This window comes from Eucyclogobius newberryi, unplaced genomic scaffold, assembly GCF_026437365.1.
Source record: "Eucyclogobius newberryi isolate DKJ021-1_F unplaced genomic scaffold, fEucNew1.0.hap1 SCAF_9, whole genome shotgun sequence".
Lineage (NCBI taxonomy): Eukaryota > Metazoa > Chordata > Actinopteri > Gobiiformes > Gobiidae > Eucyclogobius > Eucyclogobius newberryi.
In genome coordinates, this window is record NW_027316532.1 from 11338888 (window position 1) to 11352111 (window position 13224).

The 13224-nt window shown below is 48.4% G+C and overlaps 1 protein-coding gene across 1 annotated transcript in view; it reads right to left on the minus strand.

The window, feature by feature from the left end:
• Positions 1-13224, minus strand: part of LOC140353794 (carboxyl-terminal PDZ ligand of neuronal nitric oxide synthase protein-like) — a 161020-nt gene that overhangs the window by 27813 nt on the left and 119983 nt on the right. Inside the window, exons 9-10 of the mRNA XM_072438537.1 lie at positions 8607-8769; positions 4249-4404 (exon numbers count right to left, since the gene is read on the minus strand). Of these exons, the coding sequence (XP_072294638.1) occupies positions 4249-4404; positions 8607-8769 (319 nt within the window). The remainder of the gene's footprint in view (positions 1-4248; positions 4405-8606; positions 8770-13224) is intronic.

The window sequence follows — 13224 nt, forward strand, 5'->3', positions numbered from 1 at the left end:
GGCTGGAGCTGCATGAAGATCTGACCTCGTGGGGTTCAATGATGATAAGAAAGGTGAAGAATCAGCCCAGAACTACAGGAGGAGCAGGTCTATGACCTGAAGAGAGCTGAGACCACAGGTTCAAAGGTTACTATGGTAACACACTACGACGTCATGGTTTAAAATCATGCATCGCACAGAAGGTTCTCCTGCTTAAGTCACATGTCCAGGTCCATCTGAAGTTTGACAATGACCATCTGGATGATCCAGAGTCATGTGGTCAGAGGAGACAGAAATAGAACATTTTTATATAAACTGAACTCGCTGTGTTTGAAGGAAGAAGAAGATGAGGACCATCCCAAGAACACCATCTCCACTGTGAAGCATGTGGGAGGAAACATCTTGCTTTGGGGGAGGAAACATCAGGCTTTGGGGGAGGAAACATCAGGCTTTGGGGGAGGAAACATCAGGCTTTGGGGGAGGAAACATCAGGCTTTGGGGGAGGAAACATCAGGCTTTGGCTGAGGAAACATCATGCTTTGGGGGAGGAAACATCACGCTTTGGGGGAGGAAACCTCACGCTTTGGGGGAGGAAACATCAGGCTTTGGGGGAGGAAACATCATGCTTTGGATGGAGGAAACATCACGCTTTGGGGGAGGAAACATCACGCTTTGGGGGAGGAAACATCAGGCTTTGGGGGAGGAAACATCACGCTTTGGGGGAGGAAACATTACGCTTTGTGGGAGGAAACATCAGGCTTTGGATGGAGGAAACATCACGCTTTGGGGGAGGAAACATCACGCTTTGGGGGAGGAAACATTACGCTTTGTGGGAGGAAACATCAGGCTTTGGGGGAGGAAACATTACGCTTTGTGGGAGGAAACATCAGGCTTTGTGGGAGGAAACATTACGCTTTGGGGGAGGAAACATTACGCTTTGTGGGAGGAAACATCAGGCTTTGGGGGAGGAAACATTATACTTTGGGGGAGGAAACATCAGGCTTTGGGGTGTTTTTCTGCACAGGGGACAGGACGACTTCTCTGTATTAAGGAGAGAATGAATGAGACCAATGAGGGCAACACCTCCTTCCCTCAGCCAGATCATTGAAGATGGGGCGTGGCTGAGTCTTCCAACATGACAATGACCTGAAGCACACGGCCAGGAGAACCAAGGAGTGACTCTGTACGAAGCAGATCAAGGTTCTGGAGTGGCCTCGCCAGTCTCAAAGGAGGTTTAGAAGGAGCTGAAAACTGTTGCTCAGCGACAGCCCCAAAACCTGACAGATCTATAGAAGACCTGTGAGGAGGCGTGGCCAGAATCCTGCTGCTGTGTTAAACCTGGTCCAGAACTACAGGAAACGTCTGACCTCTGTCATTGTAAACAAAGACATCCGTACCAAATATTAACATCACTTTATTCAGGTGTTCAAATACTGAGAAATAACATACAAATAAGTTATTTAAAAATCATACAAAATAATTTCAGTTTTTTTCTCTCACAGTGAAAATGCACCAACGATGAAAAGTTCAGACCCTCCATCATTTCGAAGTGAAAGAACTTGCAAAGTCGCAGGGCATTCAAATACTTCTTTTCCTCACTGTTGACCTAAAATGTCCTAAAATGAACCCCATGCGTCTGGTTCAATGCTTAGCTTGGCTGGAGAAGCTAAAGGGTTGTTCCCATGGAGCTCTGCGCTTGCACCATGGAGGAGCGGTAGAAAATAAACACCATTTTTATTCTTAAAACCCAAGCATCATCTATGAAAAAATGAAAAACAGTAAGAATTTGAAAATGGTACGCAATGATCTGCTTTTTACATAATGCTTGTCTCTAAGTGATGCTACTGGAAATGGAGCAGGTGAGAGGTCACGGAGCAGGTGAGAGGTCACGGAGCAGGTCGTGTGGCCTGTAATCAAGAGGAGAGACTAAGAGGTGTGTGGGGACGCATTTAGACGAGACATTAGCTCTGAAGCGGAGACGAGGCCGTGGAGGAGGCCACACATGCATGAAAACTCAGATTACCTGGATTTACTACTGCGCAAATGTTTACGCTCTTCTAACGCTGTAATGTTCAGCCTGTGACCTGAAAACACCCATTTGACTCCATATTACAGGCTTCTATAATACTCATGTTACAAAAGACTTTTCAGAAGAAGTCTCCAGAAAAACACCTTCTGACCTACTACTCTCTGCCCAGTTTGACCTTTAGCGGTAAAGTCTGCTTTTACGCTTTGAAACATGTAAAGCATTGGCCAATATCAACTCAACAATTTGTTTTAATAATGACCGTAACACCACAGCGGCTGGTGCTCGGGCTGACATGACCTATGACCTATGGCCCAAGTGGAGCTCAGTTTAAATGTGACACATCAGATTTAAGCCTGAGTGAACTGTGCTCTGCTGTTTCTCGTCTCTCACAGTTTCAGGTGTTTTCATGGACATACGGCCAATATAAAACAATTCATAATATAAATAATATAATCCATGTGTAAAACTGTACAAACAAATCTCAAAAATATAGTTTGTCCAAGTCGTGTTGCCACAGTATTAGCACTTTGAAATACTGTGTGGACTAAACTGGGAAGTATTTCAGATCCGGGACGACAGAGCCTCCTGACGGAGACGGACTGTGCCGTTTGTCAAAAGTATCACAAGTCTTCCTTTGTGAGGAAAGGTGCAATGCAGCAGCCTCTTGCACCCCTGTAGACCCCTGCAGACCCCTGTAGACCCCTGTAGACCCCTGCAGACCCTTGCAGACCCCTGTAGACCCCTGCAGACCCCGGCCTGTGTCAACACCAGACTCTTATTATACACTTATTACTGGAAACTATTTTGAAGTTGAGTCATGCTTGTTGTTCTTCTGTGCGACCTGCACCGTTCTGTCGATGCACACAACATGTTCATTAAAGAGAGGATATCATTCAAACATTCAAACACTTTCGACCATGTTATACCATGTTATAACGTGTTATAAAGTGTTATAACGTGTTATAACATTATTCACTCATCAAAAACACGCCTGAAGTGGTTGTAAATGTCATTCATGTATGTTTGAGTACTCTTGGATCTCTCCTGGGCACTAGTTGAAAACTATTCAAATCTTCTATAGTTTGTTGTACAAACGGCACAGAGGACCGCCCACAAGCTCTCCAAACCAGGAAGTGTCTAATCGCTCTCCCACTCGGCCCCTCCCCTCACAGGACTGATAACAGAAGCAGCTACAACACTCCCAACTGAAGTCCACTGAGCAAGTCTGCAACGTGTGAGTCCCATCTCCTGTGATGAGCTGCAGCGTGAAAGTGTGAAGAGCCTTTGTGCTTAACATACTGTTATTTTACCTTCATAAACTTGCGTGTGCTTGTACTCTTGCTTGAACTCCTCCAGGTTTCTACGCTTTTTTCCCAAAGAGGTTTTTTTTGTAGTTTTTCCTGGCCGAGAAGGAGAGTCTAAGGACAGAGGACCCTGGGACATTGTCCCTCGCCACCACAGACATTGTCTGACTCCCTCGCCACCACAGACATTGTTGATTCATTTCTCCCTGTGGCCCTCAGAGGCAACTGTTGTTGTGATTTTGGGCCTTACAAAAATAAATTGATTTGATTTGTGTTGTGCTGAGGTTCTGAAGGGGAGGGACATGCTTTTCTCATATATATATATATATATAGCATTTTCATACTAACAAAAAGTAACAGTAAATCCCCCACAGAAGTGTAATACCCGCTCTTTAACTCTCTGCAATGACAGGACAGAGTCCACCTGAGCTGACCTCGTCCTGCTTTAGGTTGTTCTCATTGTTGTTACAGAAACACCAAAGAGACTGAAACTCCTCCCCCTCCCTGTGTTACCGCGGCGACCGCCCTGACCAGACCACTGCTGCTACACGAGTGGGAGCGAAGAGCCAGCGACACGTGCTTGGATCACTGTGATCTCGTCCCGCAGACAGCCACTGGTCCTGTGTCTGTTCAGGACATTCAGCAGACCGACTGTCTCTGCGTCTGTGCCCCACCCGAAGAACTCCTCCCCCTCCCCCCCCTCCTCCACCCCGTCCTCGCTGTCCTCTGAGTTCGACTCGTACTCCGACTCGATACCCGATTCCCGAAAATGGCCAAATTGGGCAGTGTTGTCGGGCTCGTGGTCCCGGGCCGAGAGCTGGGAGCGTTCCTCTGGCTTCGCCCTCTGCGCTGTGGGGGACGAGGGCCGCCGCATGGGCAGAGGGGGGCCCGGCAGGAAGCGGAAAGGCTCCAGTTTGAACAGATGTGTGTCCCTACCTAACGGACTGCCCGCGCTGCCGTTGGAGGAGGAGAAGGCGTGGCCCAGGCTCATGGGGGGCGCGGTCAGCTCTGGTTTGGGGGTGGAGGGATCGCAGAGCACCGGGGGGATGGTGGAGCGGAATGTGATCTCCAGCAGACTGTCCTGGGACCCGACTGTGGACACAAACAGACAGACGGGTCAGACTGTATGAAAACAAAGCTCCGACCTTTGGAGACACAGTCATGACCATTCGAACCCTCGAACGGACATCGTTATCAAGGCTAATAAACCACAACTTTCAACGTGAATAATATCTAACGTATCGATGCGTTTCTAATCTGGAAAACTATTCTACTTAATATATTCAAAACAAATGGGAAAGAGAAGGTGATCTGGTTTCGACGGATGAAGAGTGGGAACATGTGTCCGTCCCACTGAGGAGCGCCAAATGTGTCACGTTTTGTCATAACTCCATGTCAAAGGTCAAAGTGCTCCAGGAGACACACCACCATCACATGTTCTGGACTGTCCTGCGGCTCAAATATGATTGTAGTAGTAGCAGTAGCAGTAGCAGAAGCAGTAGCAGTAGCAGTAGCAGTAGCAGAAGCAGTAGCAGTAGCAGTAACAGTACTGCAGTGTTAGAACTATGTACTTAGGCCTCAAAACTCCTGCCATGGACACAATAATGGATCCCTTGAACTGACGTTCAGACTTAAATTGGAAATGGACATAATTTGAAGACTTTTTGGATTAAATGATACTTTTATTTTAAATCTAGAATGTTGATGATGTTGTTAAATGTTATGTTTTTTCAATTGTTTTGTTGAAGTCTACTTGTGTTCTTACTTTCATTTCCGCTCTGGTCGTGTGCAGTTCTGTTCTATGTTTAGTCTTTACGAAAAAGGAACAAATAAAAATCCTAAAACAAAGCTCAGATTAAAGTCTAAATTGAGTAATAGAGCTTCCCCAGGGCCCCAGTTAGCTTCACCCCAGTTAGCTTCACACCAGTTAGCTTCACCCCAGTTAGCTTCACACCAGTTAGCTTCACCCCAGTTAGCTTCACCCCAGTTAGCTTCACACCAGTTAGTGTCACACCAGTTAGCTTCACACCAGCAGCTAATGCTAACGGCGTCGACACAGGAGAAAACAAACTCTGAGTAAGAGGAAGAGTTATGACATGGTTCAACACTCAGAATACATCTCCTTTAAGACTTCATTAACACTGAGCTATGACAGCCACGCGGGGTGACGAGTGGGCGGAGACACTCAGCAAATCCTCACTGTCATGAATAGTGCATGTGGCTCTGAGGCTTTGAATGATCCAGAGACAGTTCCTCCATTTAGCAAAAGTCTCATCGACACCGACCCAATATTCTCCGATTACTCCCATAACGTTATTTAGACAAAAATATATTTGAATTTTATGTTTCAGAAAAGTTTTGGTAAAATAGTGTGAAAAAAGAGGATGATCCAGTCCAGAGTCAGACCCTGTGGAGAGAACAGCAGAATACAGATGAGCAGCATGAGTCATGAGTGAGAACACACAAGGGGGGGCAGCAGAGAGAGGGAACAGCAGAGAGAGAGAGAGGGAACAGCAGAGAGGGAACAGCAGAGAGAGAGAGGGAACAGCAGAGAGAGAGAGGGAACAGCAGAGAGAGAGGGAACAGCAGCGAGAGGGAACAGCAGTGAGAGAGAGGGAACAGCAGAGAGAGAGAGGGAACAGCAGCGAGAGGGAACAGCAGTGAGAGAGAGGGAACAGCAGAGAGGGAACAGCAGCGAGAGGTAACAGCAGCGAGAGAGAGGGAACAGCAGAGAGAGAGAGGGAACAGCAGAGAGAGAGAGGGAACAGCAGAGAGAGAGAGGGAACAGCAGAGAGAGAGGGAACAGCAGAGAGAGAGGGAACAGCAGCGAGAGAGGGAACAGCAGAGAGAGAGGGAACAGCAGAGAGAGAGAGGGAACAGCAGAGAGAGAGAGGGAACAGCAGAGAGAGAGAGGGAACAGCAGAGAGAGAGAGGGAACAGCAGAGAGAGAGAGGGAACAGCAGAGAGAGAGGGAACAGCAGAGAGAGAGGGAACAGCAGCGAGAGAGGGAACAGCAGAGAGAGAGGGAACAGCAGAGAGAGAGAGGGAACAGCAGAGAGAGAGAGGGAACAGCAGAGAGAGAGAGGGAACAGCAGAGAGAGAACAGCAGAGAGAACAGCAGAGAGAGAGGGAACAGCAGAGAGAGAGAACAGCAGAGAGAGAGAGGGAACAGCAGAGAGAGAGGGAACAGCAGCGAGAGAGGGAACAGCAGAGAGAGAGAGGGAACAGCAGAGAGAGAGAGGGAACAGCAGAGATAGAGGGAACAGCAGAGAGAGAGGGAACAGCAGCGAGAGAGGGAACAGCAGAGAGAGAGGGAACAGCAGAGAGAGAGAGGGAACAGCAGAGAGAGGGAACAGCAGAGAGAGAGGGAACAGCAGAGAGAGAGAGGGAACAGCAGAGAGAGGGAACAGCAGAGAGAGAGAGGGAACAGCAGAGAGAGAGGGAACAGCAGAGAGAGAACAGCAGAGAGAGAGGGAACAGCAGAGAGAGAGAGAACAGCAGAGAGAGAGGGAACAGCAGAGAGAGAGGGAACAGCAGAGAGAGAGGGGGAACAGCAGAGAGAGAGAGGGAACAGCAGAGATAGAGGGAACAGCAGAGAGAGAGGGAACAGCAGCGAGAGAGGGAACAGCAGAGAGAGAGGGAACAGCAGAGAGAGAGAGGGAACAGCAGAGAGAGAGAGGGAACAGCAGAGAGAGGGAACAGCAGAGAGAGAGGGAACAGCAGAGAGAGAGAGGGAACAGCAGAGAGAGGGAACAGCAGAGAGAGAGAGGGAACAGCAGAGAGAGAGGGAACAGCAGAGAGAGAACAGCAGAGAGAGAGGGAACAGCAGAGAGAGAGAGAACAGCAGAGAGAGAGAGGGAACAGCAGAGAGAGAGGGAACAGCAGAGAGAGAGGGAACAGCAGCGAGAGAGGGAACAGCAGAGAGAGAGAGGGAACAGCAGAGAGAGAGAGGGAACAGCAGAGAGAGAGGGAACAGCAGAGAGAGAGGGAACAGCAGCGAGAGAGGGAACAGCAGAGAGAGAGAGGGAACAGCAGAGAGAGAGAGGGAACAGCAGAGAGAGGGAACAGCAGAGAGAGAGAGGGAACAGCAGAGAGAGAGGGAACAGCAGAGAGAGAACAGCAGAGAGAACAGCAGAGAGAGAGGGAACAGCAGAGAGAGAGAGAACAGCAGAGAGAGAGAGGGAACAGCAGAGAGAGAGGGAACAGCAGAGAGAGAGGGAACAGCAGCGAGAGAGGGAACAGCAGAGAGAGAGGGAACAGCAGAGCATTGTGTTTATGACTGTGACTTCATTAAGCTCCTGGTGATTGTGATGTTCTGATGTGAAGCTTTAATAACACAAATAACACAAACAACACAAACAACACAAATCATGCAGAATGTGGCTCCTTTAACGTGCTCTGACTTCGGCATAATCAGATTAAACATTCCAAAGTGGATTCCCTCGAGTCAACCACGTCCAGGGCCGTCCAGAGCCGTGTCCAGGGCTGTCCGGGTCTGACACTGTGACACTGCTCTCATTGAAATGCACAGCGCTGCCCGGGATGGGCCCCGCAGTATAATCATGTGGGACATAATATCCATGTAGGAGGAAGATGATTTGTGTGAATTCCAAAACCCAATCAATCTCAGGACCGTACGTAACAAATGGAGCTGCGTTTGGGACTTTCACCGGGTTTCATCAGCACGGAGGAGCAAAATGTGCCAAAGATTCATCCACAACCAACACGCTCTTAAAACGACACTCTCTTCAACCAGGCCAGAATCAAACAGACTCCAAACTTTTTTATGAAATAAAAATTGTAAAACAGTGATTCAGGGGTGCGAGGCTGCTCAGTGAACACGATGTACTGCAGTCACATCCTCTGCATTTAGAATATAACAACCTCTGTCTTTTTATAGAAAACAAATCTTTTATAAATATGTATGATTCTTTTTATTTCTGTCTTCTCTCAGATGTTTCGCTCTGGGGGTCCGTCCTCTCCCCCCCTCTGTACTCACCGTTCTGGGGGTCCGTCCTCCTCCCCCCCTTTACTCACCACTCTGGGGGTCCGTCCTCCCCCCCACGCACCGTTCTGGGGGTCCGTCCTCCTCTCCCCCCCTCTGTACTCACCGTTCTGGGGGTCCGTCCTCCTCTCCCCCCCACTCACCGCTCTGGGGGTCCGTCCTCCTCCCCCCTTTACTCACCACTCTGGGGGTCCGTCCTCCCCCCCACTCACCACTCTGGGGGTCCGTCCTCTCCCCCCCTCTGTACTCACCGTTCTGGGGGTCCGTCCTCCTCCCCCCCTTTACTCACCGCTCTGGAGGTCCGTCCTCCTCTCCAGGCCCTGGATCTGCTGCACCAGGCTGGAGATGTGCTGGAGCAGGTCTCGGTTCTGGAGCAGGAGCTGGTGGACTCTGGCCTGGGCCTCGATCCGGGCTGTGGCCTCAGCGCTCAGCTGGTCCCTCAGGAGGTGTACCTGAACACACCACGTACAGCTCAAAACACAAGTCTGAGGAGGTGAACCTGAACACACCACGTACAGCTCAGAACACAAGTCTGAGGAGGTGAACCTGAACACACCACGTACAGCTCAGAACACAAGACTGAGGAGGTGAACCTGAACACACCATGTACAGCTCAAAACACAAGTCTGAGGAGGTGAACCTGAACACACCACGTACAGCTCAGAACACAAGTCTGAGGAGGTGAACCTGAACACACCACGTACAGCTCAGAACACAAGACTGAGGAGGTGAACCTGAACACACCATGTACAGCTCAAAACACAAGACTCAGGAGGTGAACCTGAACACACCACGTGCAGCTCAAAACACAAGACTGAGGAGGTGCACCTGAACACACCACGTACAGCTCAGAACACAAGACTGAGGAGGTGCACCTGAACACACCACGTACAGCTCAGAACACAAGACTGAGGAGGTGAACCTGAACACACCACGTACAGCTCAAAACACAAGACTGAGGAGGTGAACCTGAACACACCACGTACAGCTCAAAACACAAGACTGAGGAGGTGAACCTGAACACACCACGTACAGCTCAGAACACAAGACTGAGGAGGTGAACCTGAACACACCACGTACAGCTCAGAACACAAGTCTGAGGAGGTGCACCTGAACACACCATGTACAGCTCAAAACACAAGACTAAGGAGGTGAACCTGAACACACCACGTACAGCTCAGAACACAAGACTGAGGAGGTGAACCTGAACACACCATGTACAGCTCAAAACACAAGACTCAGGAGGTGAACCTGAACACACCACGTACAGCTCAAAACACAAGACTGAGGAGGTGCACCTGAACACACCACGTACAGCTCAGAACACAAGACTGAGGAGGTGAACCTGAACACACCACGTACAGCTCAGAACACAAGACTGAGGAGGTGAACCTGAACACACCACGTACAGCTCAAAACACAAGACTGAGGAGGTGAACCTGAACACACCGCGTACAGCTCAAAACACAAGACTGAGGAGGTGAACCTGAACACACCATGTACAGCTCAAAACACAAGACTCAGGATGTGAACCTGAACACACCACGTACAGCTCAAAACACAAGACTGAGGAGGTGCACCTGAACACACCACGTACAGCTCAGAACACAAGACTGAGGAGGTGAACCTGAACACACCACGTACAGCTCAAAACACAAGACTGAGGAGGTGAACCTGAACACACCACGTACAGCTCAGAACACAAGACTGAGGAGGTGAACCTGAACACACCACGTACAGCTCAAAACACAAGACTGAGGAGGTGAACCTGAACACACCACGTACAGCTCAAAACACAAGACTGAGGAGGTGCACCTGAACACACCACGTACAGTTCAAAACACAAGACTCGGGAGGTGAACCTGAACACACCACGTACAGCTCAAAACACAAGACTCAGGAGGTGAACCTGAACACACCACGTACAGCTCAAAACACAAGACTCAGGAGGTGAACCTGAACACACCATGTACAGCTCAGAACACAAGACTGAGGAGGTGAACCTGAACACACCATGTACAGCTCAAAACACAAGACTGAGGAGGTGCACCTGAACACACCACGTACAGCTCAGAACACAAGACTGAGGAGGTGAACCTGAACACACCACGTACAGCTCAAAACACAAGACTGAGGAGGTGCACCTGAACACACCACGTACAGCTCAAAACACAAGTCCAGAAAACACAACCGAACAAGCCTGGTTTCTTCTCTTTTGTAAAACTGCAAAACTCTAAATAACCAAAGTAATTGTCAAACATGCAGTTTAATCCCATTTTCAGATAAAGATCCTTCAAATAAAGCAATAAATAATAATAATACATTAAAACAACATTTGAATGTAATTTTTAATTTTTTAAAAATTATTTTGATATTTAAATACAAACAAAACAAAAGTAAAGAACAGAACAAGACCAGAGAGTGTAGTGTCCCCCAATGTGTCCCATCCGTCCCCCAATGTGTCCCATCTGTCCCCCAATGTGTCCCATCTGTCCCGGTGTCTGCTCAGTTTGTCCATGTTGTAAAACAGCAAAAGTCAGTTTATAAAAATGTTATAAAAAGTCCAACGTCATCTCAGTCTAGTACTTCAAGAACACTCCATAGAACACTCCACAGAATACTCCACAGAACACTCCATAGAACACTCCACAGAACACTCCATAGAACACTCCACAGAACACTCCACAGAACACTCCATAGAACACTCCACTGAACACTCCACAGAACACTCCACAGAACACTCCACAGAACACTCCACAGAACACTCCACAGAACACTTCACAGAACACTCCACAGAACACTTCACAGAACACTCCATAGAACACTTAACAGAACACTCCACAGAACACTTCACAGAACACTCCGCAGAACACTCCGCAGAACACTCCACAGAACACGTCACAGAACACTCCATAGAACACTTCACAGAACACTCCACAGAACACTCCATAGAACACTCCATAGAACACTCCACAGAACACTTCACAGAACACTTACACAGAACACTACACAGAACACTCCACAGAACACTCCATAGAACACTCCATAGAACACTCCACAGAACACTCCATAGAACACTCCACAGAACACTCCATAGAAAACTCCATAGAACGCTCCACTGAACACTCCATAGAACACTTCACAGAACACTCCATAGAACACTCCATAGAACACTCCACAGAACACTTCACAGAACACTCCACAGAACACCCCACAGAACACTACACAGAACACTCCACAGAACACTCCATAGAACACTCCACAGAACACTCCATAGAACACTTCACAGAACACTCCACAGAACACTCCATAGAACACTCCATAGAACACTCCACAGAACACTCCATAGAACACTCCACAGAACACTCCATAGAACACTCCACAGAACACTCCACAGAACTTTCTTTCGTTCCAACTTTGTGGATATTTTCTGCATATAACAAAATTACCCATTACTTTAAATATATTTAGTAGGATGACCATCAAGATTATTAATACGATTGTAAATTTTGATCCGAGATGTACTTTGGTGCTAGGCCATGGAGAGACTTGTACACAAGCAGAGCTGCTTTAAAGTCTCTTCTCTGAGCCACAGGGGGCAGTGCAGAGACCTGAGAACAGGACTAATGTGATGGTACTTCCTGGTTCTAGTCAGGACCTGAGCAGCAGCGTTCTGGATGTACTGCAGCTGTTTTACAGCTCGTTTGGAGAGACCAGTGAGCGGCCGTTACAGTCTAATCTACTGGAGACAAACGCATGGATAAGTCTGTTTTAGACCTATACTTTATTACTGACTTGATTTCTATCTTAATCTGTAGGTTTTAGAGCGAGACTCTGGAGGTGACACTAACACTTTGTCTTTGTTTCTGTGACAAAGACGATGATTTGAGTCTTGTCTGAGTTCAGCTGCAGAAAGTTGTTTTGCCTCCACACACTGACTCTGACACCAGCAGGAGGCCCTCTGGCACCAGCAGGAGGCCCTCTAGCACCAGCAGGAGGCCCTCTGGCACCAGCAGGCACCAGCAGGAGGCCCTCTGGCACCAGCAGGAGGCCGGTCCACACACTGATCTGTTGGATGCAGTGACAGAGTGAATCCACTGGTCCATATTCACCTGTGACAGTGAAACATAGATCTGACTCATCTGCATTGTGATTGGACACATTTTCACTGCATATCAGCTGACCTAACGGCAACATGTAGAGGCTGAATAGAAGGGGTCCCAGGACTGACCCTTGGGGCACCCCACAGGTCAGGGTCATGTGGTCTGAGACACAGTTATCAATTTCAACAAAGTACTTCCTGTCTTCCAGATTGGACTTTAACCAGTTTAGGACAGTGCAGCAAATACTACAATTATTACACACTCCTGATCCCTGTCAATACAGAGCATGTCCTGGAGGAGCAGCCGCAAATTCTACTACTACTACTGCCGCAACTACTACTACTACTGCCGCTACTACTACTGCCGCTACTACTACTACCGCAACTACTACTACTGCCGCTACTACTACTACTACTGCCGCCGCCGCCGCCGCCACCACCACCACCATACTACTGCTACTACTACTTCTACTGCTGCTACTACTATTTCTACTAGCTGCTATACTTACTATCTTCTTGAGGAGATGCTTCTTCTCGTTGACCTCTCTGACCCTGAAGCCCCTCCCTCACACAGCAGGTCTGTAATGAGCCTCACTGAAGCAGACTCTGAAATTAACCCGGCCCACTCCAGTCAATAGACCGCTCCGGCCGTCTGCAGACCTCCACTAAATGATTACTGCTACTATAGTACTGCTATAGTACTGCAATCACTTTTACTATCGCTTTTACTCCCACTACTACATCAGCCCCTCTCGTCTTCACCTCTCCATTAAGCGAGAGGCTCCGAACATTAGAGCGCTTCATT